At 49.6% G+C, this 22,586-nt stretch overlaps 2 protein-coding genes across 2 annotated transcripts; one reads left to right on the top strand and one right to left on the bottom strand.

Annotated features, from left to right (window-relative positions):
• Nucleotides 1-1,098: 1,098 nt before the first annotated feature.
• LOC129784100 (acrosin-like) lies at nt 1,099-3,442 on the bottom strand. The gene is made up of 5 exons (XM_055799897.1): nt 3,369-3,442; nt 2,885-3,085; nt 2,358-2,623; nt 1,926-2,071; nt 1,099-1,452 (listed from the first exon to the last, which is right to left on the bottom strand). Exons 1-5 carry the CDS (start codon nt 3,440-3,442, stop codon nt 1,099-1,101), a joined length of 1,041 nt encoding a protein of 346 aa, XP_055655872.1.
• Nucleotides 3,443-11,399: 7,957 nt separating this feature from the next.
• LOC114014148 (medium-chain specific acyl-CoA dehydrogenase, mitochondrial) lies at nt 11,400-21,119 on the top strand. The gene is made up of 11 exons (XM_055801086.1): nt 11,400-11,519; nt 12,346-12,443; nt 12,553-12,622; nt 14,606-14,706; nt 14,793-14,873; nt 15,675-15,805; nt 16,834-16,942; nt 17,079-17,219; nt 17,296-17,391; nt 18,051-18,299; nt 19,791-21,119. Exons 1-11 carry the CDS (start codon nt 11,423-11,425, stop codon nt 19,860-19,862), a joined length of 1,245 nt encoding a protein of 414 aa, XP_055657061.1. The 5' UTR covers nt 11,400-11,422; the 3' UTR covers nt 19,863-21,119.
• The last annotated feature ends 1,467 nt before the right edge of the window (nt 21,120-22,586 follow it).

Here is a 22,586-nt window from a genome sequence, read left to right as displayed (position 1 = left end):
TGGTTTCTTGGGCCTTGCCAGCCAGAGTGCTGGAGGGGCACAAGAGACTGGGAAGGGACACAGCCAGGTCAGCTGACCTGAACCAGCCACAGAGGTATTCCATCCCGTGGGACGTCATGCTTGGTATAGAAACTTGGAGGGTTAGCTGGTGGGGGGATTCTTGCTCAGGGACTGGCTGGGCATCGGTCAGCGGGTGGTGAGCAGTTGTACTGGGCATCATTTCCTTTTTTTCCTTCTCCCTTCCTTTTGATTTTACCCTTTTCCCCCACCTTTCCATCCTAATTGTTATTGTTGTTCTTCTTCTTGGTATTGTTACTGTTGTTCTTCACTCTTTCTTCTGTTTAAATTATTACATTGTTCTTATCTCAACCCTCCACTTTTACATTGCTTTCTGATTCTCCTCCCCACCCCTCTGGGTGGGGGGGAGTGCGCAAGTGGCTGCGTGGCGTTTGGTTGCCGGTAGTGTTTGGTTGCCGGCGGGGTTAAACCGCGACACAGGATGGAAATGAAGTCTGTGGCATATGTGGGGCTCGAAGGCGAGCTCCTTCCCCAAATCCTCAGTGCAACCCTTGGGTCTTTCCAGACGCGTCTGTCCTGGGTCACGAGAGTCCAGTTTCAAGGTCACTTGTGGCTCATCCACAAGCGCAGCGGGATCCCACCAGGAGCTGGCCAAAGACGTTCTGTGTTTCCAGCTCCTTTCCCCAAGCCCTCCAGCCCGTGATGACCTGTGTTCCCTTCCTCCCCTAGTGCAGCCTCCCCCTCCTCCCGGAGCAGGCCCACTTTCAGCCCTTTGCAGGGACTCTTTCCCTTTGTGCCCGCCTTGTCTGCCTGCAGCCTGCCTCGCTGGCAGGTGCCGGGCGTGGAAGTCCTTGCCTCGCACAGGAGACTGACTTGAGCTGAAGCCTGGTTTGCTGTGAGCACCGAAACGTTTTATTTCAAGCACGTGGTCAGCCTCATCAGGTGTGTGCGTCCCGAGGCACGGGCGCAGGGCAGAGCAGCCCTTTGACGCTGAGGTGGCCTTTGCATCGGCAGGCATTGCCCCAAAGGAAACGGTGGTGGCACACTGCAGCCTGCCCTGCGTGCCGTTTGTCCTGCTGCTCACACCGTTTTTCCCCTTAGGTACTGCAGGAGCTCCTGCAGCCGGCTAAAGAAGTCCAGCAGCTTCTGGACTGGAAATGGGCAGGAGCCGCCCGACTGCGCTGCTGTGGGCCTTGGCCTCGGAACGGGGCTTGACGTGGTGACAAAATGACTCCAAGCGCGTGCTGTTGGAGTAGCCCTCACTGCTGGGCGCAGGCCCATCTGTAGCAGGATCCAGTCGTAGAAGTGCTGAGTGGAGGTGTAGACTCCGGGCTGCCTGGCTCGGGCACAGCCTCTCCCCCAGCTGGTGACACCAACAAGCCAGAAGTAGTCTGCACTGCTGTCTTGGCACACGAGAGGCCCACCGCTGTCCCCCTGCAGAGGAGGAGAGAGGACAAAGGGGTTGTTGGGTGGCCAGCGTCAGCACGGGGGTTTGGCTCCTTCTCTCTGACGGCACCTGCCGGAGCTGTGTTCCCTGCAGAGCGAGGCTGTGTCGAGCGAGCCTTTGCCTGGGAAGGGGTGGTGGGCTTGTAAGGTGGGGCTGGCTCTCCTCACTGCACGGTGATGGTGGGTGTGTGGAAGAGAGCTGTGGCAGGCTTGGGATGGGGAGCCGTGGGGCTGCCAGGAACACTAGGAGGGCTTTCTGGGCAGAGTGCCATGCCTCTGGGACAAGAGGGGCACTGGGCAGGGGCCTGCCGATGGGGAAGGGGGGTATAAGCCCCCCCGGCAGTGGGGACCTGAAGTGGGAGGGGCACTGGCCAGGCCAAGCACATGCCGGGCCATGTTGGCGTAGTTGCGTGTGGCGGGGCTGCCTGTGCTACGGGGCTTGGCTCGTAGCACGCTCCTACCTGGCAGGTGTCAATGCCGCCCTGCGGATAGCCAGCACAGACGTTGTGCGTGTGGATGGCCCCTCTGTACCACCGGCTGCTGTTACAGACGTTGACATCAATGAGGCGGACCTGGGCCTCCTGCAGCACATCCGTTGATCGTCCAGCTGCGAGCACAGGAAGGAATTAGCAAGCAGCAGCTCACTGGCACTTCTCCTCCCCTGCCTGGCGGAATCCCTTGCCTCGCCCGCGCTTGGCTTTGCATCCTGAGAGGCGTTATAGCGGCATTTGCCTTCCGCCTTGCTCTGGGGAAAGGGCTCAGGCCCATCTCTCAAGAGGCATACGTCCCCGCAGGCTGACTCGGGCTCTGGCCTCTGCTGTCAGGAAGCCCAAGCAATGGCCCCGAGCGTGCCAAGCTTGCGCTCGGCACACGAGTACTTCCGCGGTACTCACATCTTGCAGTCGTGGCACCCCAGCCGCTGATGTAGCAGTTTTTCAGCTGCGAGACTCTCAGCGAGGCATCGGGCACGCAGGCAAGCTGAACGTAGGCGTTGCACTGCACAGGCTGGTCCAGCTCCAGCAAGGCAATGTCGTTCCTCTGCGTGATGTTACTGTAGCCTTGGTGAAGGAGCAGCCGCTTGATGTTGCGCACCTGGGCCTCAGGGCCCAGCTGAGTCAGCCGCGTGGCACCGATCACCACGCGCCACATGGTGATGTAGCTGGAAGGCAAATGGGGAGAGGACTCAGAGGGAGCACAGCCACGTGCTGCAGCAGCCCAGCCGTTGCCCTGCCTTCCGCTTGACGAGGGAGAGAGGAGAGCAGCGCTCAGGAGGGTGTGACTGGCCTCGCGTGCCTTAGGCTCAAGGAGCACCCAGGCCCTGGGTGTCCTGCGAGGAAACGGGGCGGGAGTAGCCCGTGCTGCTGCGCACGGGGCAAGCGCTAGTGTTGTGGGGCTATGCGTGTTCCCGGTGGCGCCTTACCTGGCCTCGATGAAGCAGTGGGCTGCTGTCAGGACCCACTGTGCGCTGATGAGGGAGCCTCCGCAGGTATGACCCGTGCCCGCTTGCCAGGGATTCTGGATGCTGACGACCCAGGGCCAGGCCCCTGCCTGGGCATCTGTGCCACCCACGACGCGCGACGTGCCATACCGAAAAGCCGTGGGCCGGAGCCCGCAGGTCCCTCTGTAAAGAGAAACTCCTTAGTGTCCTGCTGGATGGCTGGCGCCCCTACGGCTCACGGTCAGCCGTCTTCCCTCCCCACAAGGCGCTGCCTGGCCAGCAGGGCTGGGGAAGCCTGTGGGGCACGTGTGTGTCCACACCCTGCCTCTTTCTGCTTTAGCCCCGTAGGTGAGTACTGCCAACAGCCTGCGTGCTGGCAAGGAAATGAGCCTCCCACACTGGCTGCCCTCCAGCCAAGCCCACAAGGGCTTGCCCAAGCTCCCTCCCAGAGCCTCGGGCCACTTACCCACAGCTGTCCCATGTGCCGTACGCAGGACAGCACATGGCCAGCAGGATGAGGAGGAGGCGCAGCAAATCCATCCCTGCCAGTGACACGTGGCAGCTGCAAGGAGGAGGGCTTGTCACCGCCAGTGCAGCCGCCAACATACTGCCCCCCGAGCTCACGTTGCCCAGGATGCCCTTGGCCCCGGGGGTGATGTCACAGAGTGGCTGGTTGCCACGGGGCTGGGCGTGGTGGCCTCTGCGGGGAGGGGGGGCAACAGGAGGGGTTCCAAGCAGGACGGGAGGCAGGAGCTGGGATCGCACAGCCCCCACAGAGCCCCGCGGAATGCTCCCTTTGCGCGATGAGGGTGGGCAGGCCCCGTGGCAGGCAGCAGCGCCTGGCTCCCGGCTCTGCCTGCTAACAGCTCACAGGAAAAAACCAAACATGGCGGCGCTACCTCTTTGCGAAGGTCACTGCCGCCCTGCTCTCGGCAGCCCTTTGCCACCTGCTCCTGCCCAATAAAGAGACACACAACAGAGAACGCAACCACTAGAGGCAGCACGCGCGTGCTTGGCTCTTGAAGAGACACTCTCTTGATGGTCGTGGCAGGCAAGCAGTGACGGGCAAGCCAAATAAGCCAAGCCTAGCCCAGCAGTGCCAACCTTCCTGCACGCAGCACCAGGAAAGGCACACGCAGCACAGTCCTCACTGGCTATGTCAGCCACAGCAACGCCCTCTGGCAGGCTTCGTGTCCCTGCTCTCTCTGGGTTGGATTGTGGTTCTGGACCAACACTGAAGAGGGCAGCTGTGGCACCTGCTACGCACGGCCGAGGACATACAATCAGAACGCCAAAAAGGCGCCTTCGAAGTCCAATGCTGTAAAACGGACATTAGAATCCCCTGTCGCTGTTAAGAAGGTGGGAGGATTAGGCAGCACCGGGTGTTGGTCAATCGCTATTTCATTAACAGCCCTTAGATGTTGTACTACATGCTGCTCCTGGGCATGTGGCTTTGCAACAACCCCTGTTTTAGGCAATTATGACTTCTAGGCTCCAGTCCGAGCCAGGATTCAACTTCATAGGATACTGGGTTTGTCTTAGCGGCTTCGCTCCCGGTTTCAATTCCACACTTGCTGGTGCTGCTGGGCTGAGCAACCCCCTGGCCCAAGGCAGCTGCTGCCGTGTGGACACAAGCTCTGCCACCTAGGAGGGTCCCAGTGTGCAGGGCTTTTTCGGATGGCAGCAAGGCGGTCACAGGCCATGACGCTCAGAAGTAAAGACTCTGCACGGAGATAGTTCAAGCTGAAAATCATTCGGTAAATATGCAGACCTTGCAACTGGTGCTTCAGCACTTGTGTTTAACGGACTGACTAACAAGGACACTACGGTCTGCACGTGTCGATACCGATCGACTAGCTACGTTGTAAGCAAGAACTATGTTGTCTGCAAGATGTACGAGCCGGGAAGAGAACCAGTACAACCTGGCTCTGCGCTTGCTGGTGTGGACTCCTCAGCACTGCGCGCCAAAGGGAAAAGTACATCCTGAGGAAGGGTGCGAGCCTTCCTCCCAGAGAGCCCAGCCCAGGACCAGCAGGTGTCAATGCACCTGCGCCAGAGTGAGGAGGCTTATGATACCGAGTTCCTGGACCGAATGGTAATAACCCCCGCCTTTTCTTGGGAATCTAATGAATATGTATGCTTCTGTGTAATAGGGATCTGCTTACTTAAGCCCTGGGTGTGCAAGTGAGGAGGAGCGATCCCCCTTGCAGCCGGAGCCCCGATAAACATACCTGCTTGATAACCCTCCTTGAGTTGTAGAGTTTGATTCCGCACGTCAGCACCAATCAAGAAGGCTACAAAGACCTGTGCAGCACATGCCGAGTAGGAGATGGCCCCGTGTCCTGGTTTCAGCTGGCATGGAGTTAACTTTCTTCTTCGTAGCTAGTGAAGTGCTGTGTTTTGGCTATGATGTGAGAACAATGTTGGTAGCCGCACTGATGTTTTCGGTTGTTGCTGCCTAGCGTTTCTGCTAAGTCAAGGCCTTTTTGGTTTCTTGGGCCTTGCCAGCCAGAGTGCTGGAGGGGCACAAGAGACTGGGAAGGGACACAGCCAGGTCAGCTGACCTGAACCAGCCACAGAGGTATTCCATCCCGTGGGACGTCATGCTTGGTATAGAAACTTGGAGGGTTAGCTGGTGGGGGGATTCTTGCTCAGGGACTGGCTGGGCATCGGTCAGCGGGTGGTGAGCAGTTGTACTGGGCATCATTTCCTTTTTTTCCTTCTCCCTTCCTTTTGATTTTACCCTTTTCCTCCCACCTTTCCATCCTAATTGTTATTGTTGTTCTTCTTCTTGGTATTGTTACTGTTGTTCTTCACTCTTTCTTCTGTTTAAATTATTACATTGTTCTTATCTCAACCCTCCACTTTTACATTGCTTTCTGATTCTCCTCCCCACCCCTCCGGGTGGGGGGGAGTGCGCAAGTGGCTGCGTGGCGTTTGGTTGCCGGTAGTGTTTGGTTGCCGGCCGGGGTTAAACCGCGACACAGGATGGAAATGAAGTCTGTGGCATATGTGGGGCTCGAAGGCAAGCTCCTTCCCCAAATCCTCAGTGCAACCCTTGGGTCTTTCCAGACGCGTCTGTCCTGGGTCACGAGAGTCCAGTTTCAAAGTCACTTGTGGCTCATCCACAAGCGCAGCGGGATCCCACCAGGAGCTGGCCAAAGACGTTCTGTGTTTCCAGCTCCTTTCCCCAAGCCCTCCAGCCCCGTGATGACCTGTGTTCCCTTCCTCCAGTGCAGCCTCCCCCTCCTCCCTGAGCAGGCCCACTTTCAGCCCTTTGCAGGGACTCTTTCCCTTTGTGCCCGCCTTGTCTGCCTGCAGCCTGCCTCGCTTGGCAGGTGCCGGGCGGTGGACGTCCTTGCCTCGCACAGGAGACTGACTTGAGCTGAAAGCCTGGTTTGCTGTGAGCACCGAAACATTTTATTTCAAGCACGTGGTCAGCCTCATCAGGTGTGTGCGTCCCGAGGCACGGGCGCAGGGCAGAGCAGCCCTTTGACGCTGAGGTGGCCTTTGCATCGGCAGGCATTGCCCCAAAGGAAACGGTGGTGGCACACTGCAGCCTGCCCTGCGTGCCGTTTGTCCTGCTGCTCACACCGTTTTTCCCCTTAGGTACTGCAGGAGCTCCTGCAGCCGGCTAAAGAAGTCCAGCAGCTTCTGGACTGGAAATGGGCAGGAGCCGCCCGACTGCGCTGCGCTGTGGGCCTTGGCCTTGGAACGGGGCTTGACGTGGTGACAAAATGACTCCAAGCGCGTGCTGTTGGAGTAGCCCTCACTGCTGGGCGCAGGCCCATCTGTAGCAGGATCCAGTCGTAGAAGTGCTGAGTGGAGGTGTAGACTCCGGGCTGCCTGGCTCGGGCACAGCCTCTCCCCCAGCTGGTGACACCAACAAGCCAGAAGTAGTCTGCACTGCTGTCTTGGCACATGAGAGGCCCACCGCTGTCCCCCTGCAGAGGAGGAGAGAGGACAAAGGGGTTGTTGGGTGGCCACCGTCAGCACGGGGGTTGGCTCCTTCTCTCTGACGGCACCTGCCGGAGCTGTGTTCCCTGCAGAGCGAGGCTGTGTCGAGCGAGCCTTGCCTGGGAAGGGGTGGTGGGCTTGTAAGGTGGGGCTGGCTCTCCTCACTGCATGGTGATGGTGGGTGTGTGGAAGAGAGCTGTGGCAGGCTTGGGATGGGGAGCCGTGGGCTGCCAGGAACACTAGGAGGGCTTTCTGGGCAGAGTGCCATGCCTCTGGGACAAGAGGAGCACTGGGCAGGGGCCTGCCGATGGGGAAGGGGGTATAAGCCCCCCCGGCGGTGGGGACCTGAAGTGGGAGGGGCACTGGCCAGGCCAAGCACATGTCGGGCCATGTTGGCGTAGTTGCTGTAGCCTTGGTGAAGGAGCAGCCGCTTGATGTTGCGCACCTGGGCCTCATGCTGTTTTAGGCAATTATGACTTCTAGGTTCTATAAGTGAAGCTCTAAAGAGAGGAGATCCTCCTGCTTTCAGCCCTACATGCCATGATTTTCCTTGTCTTTGTTAATTCTTGCATCAATCTGTCTTCTGCTATAGTGTGGTGAAGCTTTGCTCACGTGCTGCAGTGCAGGAGAGAAGCAGGAGAGAAACAGGAGCCAGGCACGTACATTGCACTTGAACAGTAGGGCTATGTCCCTAGAGGGTAGAAGGCAGTGGTGTGAAGGATGGAAGCTCAAGGTTTGTCAGGGGTGCGGTATCTCCCTGCTGCCACCCTGGCTTGTGTGGCTATGCGTATGGCAGATAGCAGAGGGAGATAGCGGAGGCAGCAACTGTGTCCCTCTGAGGACTGGGAAAGCTCTGTCTGATAGTGGAAGAGCTGCTCTCAAGGCCCTTGAGGCGCAGCAGGGCTTCCTAGGCCCCAGAAGTGGACCTCAGAGCAAGTGTGCTCAAGGCTGCTTTGTGTTTTGAAAATGGACCTGGTACCGGTTCCCATGCCTCTGCTGAGAGCCAGCAGAAGGCGTCCTTGGAGAAGACAACTTGTCTTCTGGGGATACTCTGCTATTCCAGCACCACATTTGGCAGGTTGTTAGCAGGGAAAGCCGTCAGAGGTGGCCACGCTTCACAGATCATTGAAGGAAGAGCTTGGGGTCGTTCTGGGGAGAGGAATCTGGCAGGGACAGCAGTACCCAGGAAAGTCCCTCAGTAATGGCATGCAAGTCCAAGGGGACCTAGCTAACAGCACCCAAAGACCACGTGTGTTGACAGATGGGGCAAACCTAGGAGCAAGGGGTCAAAACATGACTAGGGTAGGTCCCGTGCTTGGGGGGACAGCTGGGCTGAGAAAGGGAGGAGTCAGGGGAAATGAGGACCACAGCAAATGGAGAGAAGGGGGGATCAAGGAGCCAGTCACATAGAAGCAAAGTGCTGGCTGCTCTGCTTGCCTGAGCCCTGCACCCAATCACCACAGTACCCGCTGTCTTCTTTTGGAGAGCCACCCCAAAGCCCTTCCAGTGTGGCCTCACTCTGCACCCGCTGTGCGGTGGGTCCCCAGACCTGGCTGCTAGTGTGGCCTCACTCTGCACCCGCTGTGCGGTGGGTCCCCAGGCCTGGCTGCTAGCAAAGGCTGACTGGGACACAGGTCACAGGCAGCCAGCGCTTAGAAAGCCCCAGTGTCTCGGGCAAGCTACTGGTTGGAGCCGTGTGTGCGTGCACAACTCACTAGTGAACTTGAAGCTGGACTAGTTGACCAGCAAGAGAGGAGGGAGACCCTTTCAGGCTTGTGGATGGCCTGTGGCTGCAGCCCCCGTGCTTGCTCAGCCCCAGCATCCTGACCTTGCAAGACAACCAGGCCTGCCAACTGCTGGCCTCCTCTCCACCTGCTGGAGGCAGGAAGGACTTGGAGGTGCTTGAGCATGCATGCCCTGGGCTGCTTCCCACCTAGGCATGTCCCCTCTGCAGGAGCTGAACAGGGCCCTGCCTCTGAAGCTGCCAGGACCATCCTCCTCTTGCTCTTCTCTTGGTCCCCAGCAAGTGATGGTGCTGCAGCTGCCAGCTCTGTTCCCACCCAGGGCTGCAGAGCACACCTCAAGCTGAACTGGGATCTCTGGCCACTAGAGGCCTTTGCTTCCTCTTGATCCTGCGGTGAAAGGAGCTCTTATGGCCCTGGAGATGATGCTGGAGCATGGTCCCTCCCTGGACAAGTCCAGCTGTCTGTCAAGAGGCCTCACCTGTACCTTGTAGCACAGGGCAAAGGCTCCACTCCCCTGCACTCCTAGCCAGCTTGGTAATGTCCCCAACCCACGGTTTGCTGCCCCAGCACTCCATTAGTCAGAGGTGTCAGCTAGCCGAAGCTGCTGGGGACCTCTCAGGCTGAACTTGGTTAGTTGCGGGCAGAAGGGGGTCTGCTGGCTCTGCGACAGGGGTCCCGTGTGGAGCAACCAAAGGGGATGGAGTGGCAAGAGGCTAGCGCAGCGGCAGTAGGAAGGCTTTGGCATGTACTTTGGTCCGCAGCAGGGCTGCAGGACGGGATCCCTGCCTGCTCTTCCTGATGGGGCTTTCCCCAGACTCCATGCGCTGCTCCAAAAGCACTTTCTGCACTTTGATCTCCTCCAAAACTCACAGAGCCTCTGGCCCTGTGCTGCATGGCGGCAGATGCCAGTTCTCGTCTGGCTCTGATCCAGGTCAAAGAGCAGCGGGGGCAAGTGAGGGGGCAGGAGGCCTGGTCTGTGGTCATCTCACTGTGAAAGAACCTGCAAAAGAAACTCCCGGGTGTAGCTCAGTTTGTGCTCTTTGAGCTCTGGACATCAAAAGCATACGGGATTTCACAAAGGTGCCCGCGCAGAGGAGAGGAGGCAGCACCAAGCTGGTGTGAAGGCATGGGCCTTGTACTTGACAAGCCTGAGAGCAAAGGGGCTGTGCAGTGGACTGGGGGCCTGACGGGCACGCTGTGGGAAGCAGCAGAGCCAAGATCACCTGTGCAGCCATGAGCTGGAAGAAGAGTCTTCTTGAAGGCCTCATGGTGGTAACCGGCTGGAGGGAGCTGGCTGTGCCAGCAGCATCCCCCCGGGCTCCCCGCCACCTCCCAGGCCTGGAGGCAGCCCCCAGGCACAGTGTGTGCCCTCCCAGCCTGGCTGCTGCCTTCCCTGTCTGCGCTGCAAGTGGTGTTTGCTAATACCGGGTCTAAAAGTTGCTTTCTGAAGGACTAACCTTCCTGTTAGGAATTAAAAATATTCCTCATGCAAGAAGATGTGGAGCTGTTGATAACCTGTTGGGCAGGGCGAAGGGCTCACAGCTGAGGCAGTGGACTTTCCATGCTCTCCCTGTCCCCAGAGCCACCCCTGAACTGGGAGGAAGGTGAAGGGAATTTGGTCAGGGACGCCATGGCCCCCGGGCAGCAGCAGCATCGCTGGCAGGATGCGGCCACCTGCCCCAAAGCGTCGCTGTGACAGTGGCAGTAGAAGGCACAGCAGTCAGTCTGTGGCGGAGTGACGGCGATGCTTTGGGCACCGGGTGGTTGGGGTTCAGGCTCCACCTGCAGTCATATGTCATGGTGGTGGTGCCGATGGTGGCAGAGCTGGTGCCATGAAGGAGGAGTTGGGTTTGAGCATGGCCACTCATGACCTGGCACTGCGTCCACCAATTCACGCAACACAGGGAGGTCGATGGAGTGAGCAGGTGGTCACCCAAATCCTTAGGTGTTGTGACCTGCAGTCCTTTGTCACTCCTTTGTGCCACCTCCGGCTATGAGCCACCCCTGTCCGATCCCTATTTCCGTTTGTCAAGGGGGAGTGTTGCCTTTTTTCAGTTACTTGAGTGTTGACCTTGCTCACCACTCGAGTATGAAAACCACAACAGGCTGCCTGCTCTCACGTAAACTTGGAAGCTTCTTTGATGTAGGGTATCACTTTTTTAGGGTATCACAATTTAGCATTCCTTTGAATTCAGGACTTGTAGTTGAGAGCAGGCTTTTTGTTGGCATAGCTATGTATGACTGAATCATCTGTTAGAAAACAAAAATCAAACCCAAACAGGATCACAGTTACCTGGCTTTTTCTCCACCTCATCTTCTCCTTGTCTGTTTCCAGATAAAGTGAGGTAGGCAATGTTTGGGAGGATTCAGGTCTTTCTAAATGCTTGTTGGTATTCTTTGATTGATTTGTTCTCCTGCATAACAGTGGTAGCAGTTAGGCAAGAGAGCATAGGTGAGAAGGTAAAACTTAAGTAAGAAAGCAACAGACCATTTTGCAGAGGTTGTAGCTTGTGAAAACTCCAATGAGTAATACATTGCCCACTGGAAAAATACCATCCTGAACTATGAATACACTCTCACTCAGCAGTTCAGTATTCAGTGCTTCTATGCCTAGCAGTGGTCTTCCTGCATTTCTTCACCTTTTAACTGTATAGATGTTTTCAGTATTCTCTGTCAACACAGTGAAAAATGGTATTTTCAGCTGTTATTGCCTGTGTTCTTCGTGCTTCATGGTGCGGTTGTGCTGCGGTCAGGCTGGTAGCTTTATGGGACTTGTGCAGCAAAGGTCTTGCAGCTCATGTTTTTTTCTCTTTAGCAGATGCTCCAAACCATTGCAGGGCATGGATGGAGATCACGTTCCAGTAAACCTGCTCAAAACATACACATAAGCAAACCTGCATCTGGCTTTAGCTTTGGTAGTCATTGCGGTTTTTGAAAGAAAGAGAACAGTTAAAGACAAATTGCTGCGTTAGGGGGAAAAAACAAACGGCAAACAACTGTATTGCAGTTCAGTATGAATTTACAATTAAGGTGTTCATCCTGAATAAATTTCTATTTTATTTTTTTTTTTAATAATTATTTGAAACCCCAAATTACTTTCTTCTCTAACTCGGGAAGGCCCAGGTATTGACGTGATATTTATGAGATTTTCTTTTTTTAACTGAGGTCTGCCTTGAGCTTGTGTGACTGCCAGAGTTGCCTTAGCTTTGAATAACTACCTCACATTGGCTTTTAAAATGTCAAAATAACTCTATGTAGTCTTAACTGAACTTAGTTATAAAGAAATATTATAAAGAAATTAATCCCCGGTGTATTAGATACGTAAAGGCAAATTTAGTGGGTCAGCAGGTCAATGCTTGAAACTGAGCAGCCAGATTCATCAGATAAGCAACATTCATCTGCCTCCATCTCCTTCGTTTAGTTAGCACAGCATGCTTTTCATTTCTTTTGGTAATACCTTGTATGTTACATGGCACTTCCTACTCGGTTTTCAATATTTTTGGAAGAATTTTGTCATAAGTAAGTAAGCGCACCGTAGGCATCAATTAGAGATCAGTGGAGCTTTTTCTCTAGAGAGAAGGAGGATGTTGAGTTGCTTTGGTTTCTGGAGAGGCCCAGGAAGGTAAGTCCTGGTGCTTTGGATTGTCCTGGAAGGAACTGAGACTTGTTTTCTCTCTTCTCATAGTCTGACAACTGGCAAAATCGGTGACTTCTTTTTTTTTTTTTTTTTTTTGGTAATAGAACTTACTGATGAACAGAAAGAGTTTCAAGCTACTGCTCGTAAATTTGCTGTGGAGGAGATCATTCCTGTTGCTGCACAATATGACAAAACTGGAGAGGTAAATCTACCATATGGCAGGGGAAAAGAGAGATTTTGACCTTAACCTGTGTAAAATGTAAAATGTTAACTATGATGAATCAGACAGTGATTTTCCCTGTCTGTTTCAGTATCCTTTTCCACTCATAAAACGGGCTTGGGAACTTGGTCTTATAAATTCACACATACCAGAAAGCTGTGGTAGGTAAATCTTCTTTTTAATCTGTAAAATAAACCAAAGAAAAGGCCTTAGAGGGTATTTGTGTGTGTAATGATGGATTCTGTATAAAATGAACAGTCGCATACTTCAATAATCTAAATTGAATCAGTACACAGGTTGACACATACAAGTGCCACTAGGGGTGGATGTAATCACCCAACAAATTAGGCTGTGATTTAGTAATTTATAACCAGATTTCCTCCCACGATTACAACTGCCTAATGTTCCCCTGGTGTGCTGTGTCATCTGATGAGGCAGAGAAACTAGACGGTCGTATTTTGACCTACTCTGTGATACAGGCTGGAGCAATTTAAGACAATAAGCCAGAAGGATGAATTTCCAGTTCAGAGGAGGTGCAGAGGATCAGTGCTTAGGTATATGAGTAACGATGGAAAAAATGTTAAATTTTAGATTTTCTTTTTCACGTGTATATGTTACCTGAAAACAAAGTTGGGGAAATGTCCATAGCAGGCCCTGGGGGTTTTTTTAAGACTTATTAGAGGGTATATCTTGTATCAAAAATTGAATTAAAGAGATCAAAGGAGCAGTTGTGAGGATCATGTTTATTCAGCCACAGACACTCAAGGCTGAAACAGCTGGACTACTGCAATGTAGAATCACTTGGTTATTAAATTAAAACTTGGAAGTGACAAATTGGACACCACTGCTTTACAAGGTCTGGAAAAGGAGATCAATACTGAGGTCATAGAGTTTATTGATAATGCTGACTTACCTGCTACAGAAAAGACGAGGCTGGTGTGAAGAGCTCTAGGAGGAGGTGGTGAAACTGAGCGACTGTTAAATGGCAGATGAAGTCCAAAATAGGAAAAGTGATGCACACAAGAAAGGGAAGAAGCAATCCAAACCTCACAGAAAAAATGGTGTCTTCTGAACTAGTTATTACCTGTGAAACAAAGAGATACGGGGGTTATAATACTGAGTTCTGTGAAGATGTCAGCATAATGACCGGAAGTGGTCAAAACCATCAACTGAAGGTCAGAAATCAAGAAGGGAACAAAGAGAAAAGCAGAAGCCATAACTATGCTGCTGCTTGCCCCCAAATTGCTCTTGCCTCTCGTTCATTATGCAGTCGGATCCTTCCACCTCAGACGGTTGTTGTGGAAATGAGGGAGGTTCCTAGAAGGATGACAAAGATGATGAAATACACGGAACAGCTTCTGCATGAGAAATGCTTATCATGCCAGTGTCGTGGAGAGTGTGAAAAGGGATGACATCTCATTGTCCCCTTCAGTACAATGAGAAGGCATCAGATGGAGTCGGCAGACGGCGGGTTCAGAAGAAATGAAAGGAGATGGTTCTACACTCAGTGTGTAGTTCATTTGTGAAACTCATTGCCCCTGGACGGTATCAATGCTAAAACTGTAAACAGGTTCAGAAAGAGACTGGGAGAATTCACAGAAGAAACATCTGTCAAGGGCTAGCATAACAAAGATAGTTTTGGCTGGGGAAGTCACACAAAGGCTGTGAAAATATTTCAGGGAAGCGTTGCTGCATTGTTACCGTGTTGTTACGCACTTCACAAAGTGTTGGCTTCTGCCAGAAGCAGGTTACTGGGTTGTTTTGCTAACTGGTATGGACGCGTTTCTTTTCTTCCTTAGTGCTGTGGAAGCTCAGCAGCCCTTGTGGCCCTTTCTCTGCTTCCTAAGAACTCTTAGGGAAATTCTCAGATGCGAAGTAGCCAAGAGGTCCCACTGGTACATTTTGTGCAATCTGTCCGACACCAAGCACACCATCACCGTGGAACTGCAAAATGTAATTTTTAAATCATCTGTCACTAATCTGACAAAACTTTATTTAAAAAGCTGGCATGGGAATGTCTAATTGTACGCAACACGCAGTCAGAAGTATGTGAGGGCATATGATTTTGATAAGTAGGTTTTGTAAATCACTAATATGTTGCAATTTTTTAGCTCATTTTAGTCCATGAAATGTTTCAACTGTAGGTGGTCTTGGCCTTGGCAGTTTTGAAGCGTGCCTTATTACGGAAGAGTTGGCTTACGGCTGTACCGGGGTTCAAACAGCCATCGAGGCGAACTCCCTAGGGGTCAGTTCTGTCATTTCTTACCGCCTTTAGACTAGAGTCTGTGCCCTTTAGAAAGATGGATTAATGGTCTAAATATTTTCTTTCAGCAAATGCCAGTAATCATTGCAGGAAATGAGCAGCAACAGAAAAAATACTTGGGAAGAATGACAGAGGAACCAATGATGTGTGTAAGTATAACTTAGGTGCATTGCAGACTGTTCCCAAATTGTATTAATTACGGTTTTGGTTGGGTTGTTTTGTTTTTTTTTTTAAACACTGATATCTACTCACAGTGTAGCCTGTTTTGGTTTGTAAATAAACAGTGGCTTTTTCTGAAAGTCAAGGAATATTGAATTAAGTGCATTCAATAAGCAAACAGAAGGTAGTACCTGGAAAACCATGCTGAGTCACTTACCGAAAAGCAGTGCCTTTTATTTCCCTTTCAAGAGAAGGTGTGGGAGTCTAAGAAAAATGCAAGGTTTGTATGAGCGCAGACTCCACTCAGATGGGCATTGATCTGCATTTATGGATCTTAAACATTATACAGGCGCTCTCTGTTAAGGTAATAAAGATTCATGTGCAGTGTGTTAAAATCTGAACAAGGGAGCCTCATAAAATGAAGAGCACAGCAACCATAAAGTGTTACTCTGTGCTCTTATTTTCAGATTTGAAAGGTCTTTGGCTTCCATATCGGAGTTGTGAAGCATAAGGAAGTGATGACTTATGAAAAGTTACAGAATGTGCCTGTTTACCATTAAAATTAAAAGACAATTGTAAGAATTATTATGGATTTATGAGGAAAATCGACCCCTACATGTTTGGATTCTTGTGCAGACCCTTGTTGGGCCTTTTGGATGCGTTCTGGGGTTTTCCATGCGGTTCACTTAAAATGTTTACAGATCAGTTTGGTGCACATAATTTGCAGTAATTTCTGGTTGCTTAAAAGTAGAACTTTATTCTTCAGGATTCTGCGTTTTCTTTTCTTTTAGGCTTACTGTGTAACAGAGCCTGGAGCAGGCTCTGATGTGGCTGGTATAAAAACCAAGGCTGAGAAGAAAGGAGATGAGTACGTTATTAATGGCCAGAAGATGTGGATCACAAACGGTGGGAAAGCAAACTGGTGCGTTGACTTGCCACTGGCATTACGTTTTCTGTTGTTCTGTTCTGTCTTGGGGGAGGCGTGTGTCCTGTGTGCGACCCCCCAGGGAATGGGCTCTCAGTTGTGGCTGCTATCACACTCCTCAGGGAAGGGCAGCAACACTTAACTGCCACAGTACTCCAGAAGCTCGTGTTACAGGGGACCTGGCTTTGTGGGTGCGGTGGCCGACATCAGTTGCTTCTCATTGGACTAGAAACAGCCCTAGCTGTTAGCGAAGACAGAAAAGCTCCAGGCTTGTGCTCTTACATTTTATTTTCTTAAGGGAAGACGCTTTCCAAGTGTCAAAGAGTGCAGGTGGTGCTCTGGTGTCTATGGAGGTGCTTTACAAGATGCACCTCTTGCATCATGTCTCATGTAAGATCATGCTCATCCCCAACACTAAATTCCTTCTAAATCCAGAGGGAAAGCTGTAAGGTTTTCTTTTCTCATTACTTCCTTGTTCAAGATAGTTTCTCTTTGATCATTCTATCAGCTATCGCTTGATGTTACTGAACACCGTAAACGTGATACACAACTCTTTAATTGCTAACAGAAAAAAAACTATTTACAACTTCGAAGAGTAAAACCAAGATAGTAAAACCAAGAGGATAATAGAACATTTTGCATGCAATACTGTATTTCCCAAGCAAACATCTTTATCTGCGTGCTGGCAATTGGTTTCTTTTGTGTTATTTGTGAAGCTGATTGTAATATTAAGACTTACAACACACGGAAAATGTGGAGAACCTTTGCATGTTGATCTGAAGGAACTGAATTAAATCTTGACTTTTGCAGCAAGAGATGCATTGACACTTTTTCTCTCTTGCTCCCTCTCAGGGTTTTACTTTTTTGGAAGGGCCAAGAATAAGGGGTTGCTAACTTATTCAGTGGTTTATTTCCTGATACCAACACACACAAAACCAAAACCAACATTTAACGTGTGAGCTAAAAAAGTATCTGATTGTTAATTGTGAGGATGAGCTGACTCCCTCGTATTTGTTTTACACTAGGTATTTTTTGCTAGCTCGTACCAATCCAGATCCAAAAGTCCCCGCAAGCAAAGCCTTTACTGGATTCATCGTGGAAGCAAATAGCCCTGGAATCCAAATTGGAAGAAAGGTGAAGAGTGCATCTCTTATTTGACAAGCCAAGAATTCACTTCTAAACCAGTAATGCAAAAAAAGTAAAGAACAAGAAGGTGCCGTACATTGCAAGAATCCAGTGTAGCTGGACCTCTGTAAACTTTGCTTTTCAGGAAATGAATATGGGTCAGCGCTGCTCTGATACAAGGGGTATTGTCTTTGAAGACGTAAGAGTTCCAAAAGAAAATGTATTAATAGCCGAGGGAGCTGGCTTTAAAATCGCAATGGGAGCTTTTGATAAGACCAGGCCACCCGTAAGTATCAGAAATAAGTTACTTGCAAAGTACAGTAGGAATTTCTGATTTTCATTCTGTGCTATATTTAATTCAGGTAGCAGCTGGTGCTGTTGGGTTAGCAAAAAGAGCACTCGATGAAGCTACTAAATATGCTTTGGAGAGAAAAACCTTTGGGAAACCAATTGTTGAAGTAAGTTAAATGTATAAAAACAAATACATCAAAAAGCTGTGTTTTGATACTAGATGTCCCACTGGTGAATTTTCGGTGTTCTTCCTCGATATTTAGGACGTGTGAGTTGTTCTATGCCTGCCATTTCTTGGGTTTTCAAGTATATAGGTCCGCACTGTCTGAGTAAATCTAGCTATGCAGGAACTCCTGGGATTCTTCCATAACTTCTTGATGAAAATAGTAAAATCGCAAAGAAAACTCCACCCAAAATCCTGAAACTCCTGTACTGTCAGGACACACTTAAATTCTTCAAGTCTCATGCACAGGGATTTTCAGGGAAGGAAAAACACCTCTGTGAGGTATGTGAAACAAGACTCATGGTATTAATATGAATGGAAAACATGGCCAGTCACACTGCTTGTGAATAAACAACAAGCGACATAGAGATCTCACGAAAAGTAAAGCACAACTTCAACACTTCATCCCTGTGACTTAAGTGGATTTAGAATTAACAACCTGTCTAACTCAGCATAGAGTTGAGAGCCTGATCCAGATTCTGTAGAACTCAAAGCTTCCTGAGCGTGTTGAATTTGCAGATTCAGAAGTATGAAGACTGTATTCTTGGATGTCATAGAATTTTAAGCCGGCAAAGTTAACTGGGTTTATTTCATCATTTACAGCACCAAGCGGTGTCTTTCATGCTTGCTGAAATGGCAATGAAAGTGGAACTGGCTAGGATGGCTTACCAAAGGGCTGCGTGGGAAGTCGATGCCGGTCGCAGGAATACCTACTATGCTTCCATCGCAAAAGCGTTCGCGGGTGACGTTGCAAACCAAGTAGCTACAGATGCAGTGCAGATTTTTGGAGGAAATGGATTTAATACTGAATATCCTGTAGAAAAACTAATGAGAGATGCTAAGATCTACCAGGTGAGTAAAAGAGGGAGTGATCTTCAGAGGAATGCATACATTTTATAGAAAAGAAACTAATGGCTACTGATTGAAATCATGATGTGAACATATGGGAAAAAAAAATTGAGGGTGAGAGCAATAATCCTTCCATTCAAAGAAAGGGCATTCAAATGAGGCAGATTCTTACATACAAAACTCTTTGGGTTAGATCAACAACTTAACCTACATAAGACGACTGTAGTGGTTCGGTTTTTTTCTCATGTGGTAACTCTGAAATGCATGGACTCTTCATTTTAAAGCTTTTGAACTCTTAGAAAAAAAGCACTGTAGAAAAGAAGTGATCAAAATAGCCATGCTTGCTTTGGTATTCTGTCAAGTGGAGATGCCTTACGTATAATGCTGTTCTCTTCATCGCTTCTTGCGGTGCTCTAAACTGTCTGTCTGCCTGAGACTTTGGTATAAACTGGGCAGATTACTTCAGCTGAGATATTACCATCACTGAGTATCATGGATTCATGATCTTGCATATGCTGTATTAACAGAAGTGTGGCGCAGTCAGGAGTGATTAACCCTTCCTTTTTTTATTATTTTTGCCTTCTCCAAAGAACAAAACATGCTCATATTTAGTCGTGTTTAGTCCATAGTCACCCATAATCCCCCGTTCTTTTTCTGCGGTATTATTACCAAGAAAATATTCCATGTCGTAAGTGTCCTCTTAGCATATATGATGCTGCAGTTCTTTATCCAGCAAGACTGACTGATGTTTAGCAAACTCAGTAATCTTTATTGGAGCAATTTGCCACAGCAAGCTTTAGCAGAACTGGGAGCTGAAACGCTTTAAACCACTGAACTGTGTTGCCCTTGAATCACATTGCACTGTACCGTTGGAGTCCGTGGCTGCCTTTCTGCGTTACACCTACATACGTCTTTGGTCGTGTAGCTCTGACTTGGCTGCCAGCAAGCCAAATAGATCAGGGGTGAGACACAGAATGTTTCTAGAGGAAAACGCAAGAACGCCTGCTTAAAAAAAAAGGTAAAAAAATAATGTGTTGAAGGGAGTACTAGTGAAGAAGGAGCAGTGGTAATAAATGGATGAATGTGAATATTTGCTGTGGCCTTGAAAGGCTAGTCAAAGAAAATACAAGACTTGCAGCCCAGGTCACCTCCCTGCCTCCACCCTCACTTTCAAAACCGAGACGATGTATTTGCTTCCCCAGAGAATCCATTTTCCCCATCCTTCATCCGCTATGTCTGTTAAGTTTGTGAGAACCTTACAGAGTTTTGAGGAGAGCATCTGGGAACACAAGACTCTCTCTCAAGATCTTGTATGTGGTTTATTGCATTTAGCCCACTGTAGTTAATCAAAGCACGCTCAAATTTTCTTCAGTTTTCTCTCTCTTTCTGCACGTCCTAATCCACTGTGGATTTGTGCTATGAAGGTTGACAAGTGTAGAAAGATCTGTGAAAATATTTTACAAAAATGATCTATCTTGCAATTCTTCTTTTCAGATTTATGAAGGGACTGCTCAGATTCAAAGGATGATCATAGCTCGTGAACACGTTGCCAAATACAAAGCTTAAAGAAACCTACCAAGCACATCTGCCTCTACTGTAGTGTTCTGTGCTCTCACGAAAGAGGATTCTAGTGCATTTCTCGATACAATTAAAGGCGTGCATAAACCCCTTTTCCTGAAATCTTTTTGTGTACGTGATTAAGCACTGCTTCTGTACTCCCTGCCCATTCCCTCGCTTCATTTCTTCTAACAAACCTGGTGTTTTCTAAACATTTCTGAATTCCAAAGTGATCGGTTGTCCTCTTCCCCCACTCTCTTTCAGTCAAACCTTTGGCTTTTGGCAGGAGGAGAGGTAAAAACCTGCCCTGTAAAATTTATGTGATCAAAAAAGTGAACAAAATGATTATTTTTTTCTTTTTTTGGGTCTGTGAAGGCATTCAGCATGTAACGAGGAACATCATTTTCGGGGTATTTCCGTATTGTTTATAATGATACAGATTCGCTCCCAGTCTTTTATCACTGGGGTTTGGGTGGCTATCATAGTAATAAATCTCAGGGAAACTGTAAAAAGCGATTCTGCTTCCTCAGGAACATCATGCTGCTGCAGCACATGGTCTCTGGGTCACCACTTCCTAAAATAAATATGCTAACGCTTTAGTTCTGTGGCCTTCAGAGACTTTCATCTTAAAAAAAAGACAGTGAATACATACTGGCTTCTTTCAGTACCATACATTCTTGTCAATTACAAGACAGATTGGTGTTTTTCTCAAACAGTGGCTGCAATTACTACTTGCAGATCCTCTGAATTTTACAGACACTTATGAGCCAGCATGAACAAACAGCAGCTTTTGTTTTCATCGGGCTTCTTTTCAGTGACTTAATCATCTGATTCACCTGAATCTGCAGCAAAGGCAGAAACTGTCATTCAGTGCGGTTTATCTCTGTGCCTGAGAGGAAGTTACTTGTTTTCTTGTGCCTTAAGCAAGACTTGTTTATGGATGAGTGGTAAGTACAGCTCTTGAGAAATACAGGTACGCATTTTTTTATCACCGTGGGGAAAAAAAGAAGGATGAGCATTCAGTTTTAAACATGTTTTCATTTGAACTGATCCTGTGCAAAAGAACCTGTAGGAAATGGCCTTATTTTCAGGTATAACAATGCTGTTCTAAACTTGGATGTTCTAAACCCCAAATGGCCAAACAGAGTAAAGGGCAAGAAATGAGAACCTCACAACACCATGTTTTTTCACTGTAAAATTAGATGATCAAGATGTTACTTCTGACAGCCGTTGCTGCACTCTAATAAAAATGTACTTATAAGCAGAGAGGTGCAGTTGCTTTTATTCACTTTGCTTGTCAAACCATTCAAATTGTATTTTGGGTAAGTTGTCCTGTGTCTGAGGTATGCTAACAGCTGTCCTGCAGGTCTCACTGTGCTACAGCCCGTGGAGCTGAACAGCCCTTCCAGGTCAGCAATACCACATGCTGCTGTCTGCACGTGTGTCAGATTTAAGGATTTAGACAGTACCCAGTAGCAGTAAGAGTATCGGCTTATTGGCGAAAATGGCCTCTTTCACTATTAACACTTCTGAACCCAGCAGATGTTTCATTAGGATGATTCGAGTGAAAATGTGTAGCTTTTCCTTAGGAATGCCTTTTAACATCACCTTAATTTCAAACCCAGTATATTTAAACCTGTTGCTCCTTTTCATCAGAATATTCACTTGACTACATTTCCTGAGGAGGAGGAGGAAGTTCTGTGAGGGTTTTTCTGTTTGGTTTTGGTTTGTTTTAACCTGGATAGGCCCTTCTTTCAGCACTGGCACAATGCACCTTCCACAGACTTCTTGGGGATATCGCTTAGCACTGGCAAGGTCACGCATGGAGTGCTGGGATTCCCCTGTACAAGAGAGGACATCCTGGAGACAGACCGGGGACGGGCCGCCGTGGTGGAGGTTTTGGAAGATGAGGAAAGGCTGAGAGCTGGAGCTGTTTAGCCTGGACAAGAGAAGGCTCAGGGGGATGCGAGCTACGTGCGTGAACACCTCATGGGATGGAAGCATAGGCAGCCAGGCGCTCCTGGCAAGGAAGCGTCATTAGGGTCTGCAGCACGAGTCTGATGCAGAACAGCTGAGAGAACTGGGGGTGTTCAGCCTGGAGAGGAGGGGACTCGGGGGGGGGACCTTACTGCTCCCCACAACTGCCTGACAGGAGGCTGTAGCGAGGTGGGGGTCAGCCTCTTCTCCCAGATTAACAGGTCACAGGACAAGAGGAAACAGCCTCAAGTTACAACAGGGGAGGTTTACATTGGGTATTACTAATAAAAGAATAAAAAAAATTGCCTTGCTGAAAGGGTGGTCAAGCACTGGAACAGGTTGCCCGGGCAAGTGTTGGAATCACCGTCCCTGGGGGCATTTAGAAAATGTGTAGATGTGGTGCCAACATCCCCCATAACCCTTCAGACCCCTCCCGCAGGCCACCCCCCAAGAAAACACCCATCTGCTCCGGAAACAAACCCGAGAAACAACCCCACCAAAACCCAAACCAACCAACAAACAAGCTCTGTATTTTAGATTTTTCTGTAATGGTCGGCATCAGAGACATGTTTTCTTGTAGCGTCTACAAATGGCACTCTGGCCCGGCACGGATCACGCCCGCCAGAGTGCAATGCCGGTGATGAAGAGCGCGATCAAAGTTTGGCTTGGGAAGGAAAGAGGTTTATTTCTGGCGGGGGGGAGCAGCTGCCGTCACCTGCTCTGGGGCTCAGCTGCGAGCCCGACTTCACAGGAAGC

This window comes from Falco peregrinus, chromosome 3 (genome assembly GCF_023634155.1).
Source record: "Falco peregrinus isolate bFalPer1 chromosome 3, bFalPer1.pri, whole genome shotgun sequence".
NCBI lineage: Eukaryota > Metazoa > Chordata > Aves > Falconiformes > Falconidae > Falco > Falco peregrinus.
The sequence above is the reverse complement of the archived record's forward strand: the minus strand, read 5'-3'. Positions and strand labels throughout refer to the sequence as shown.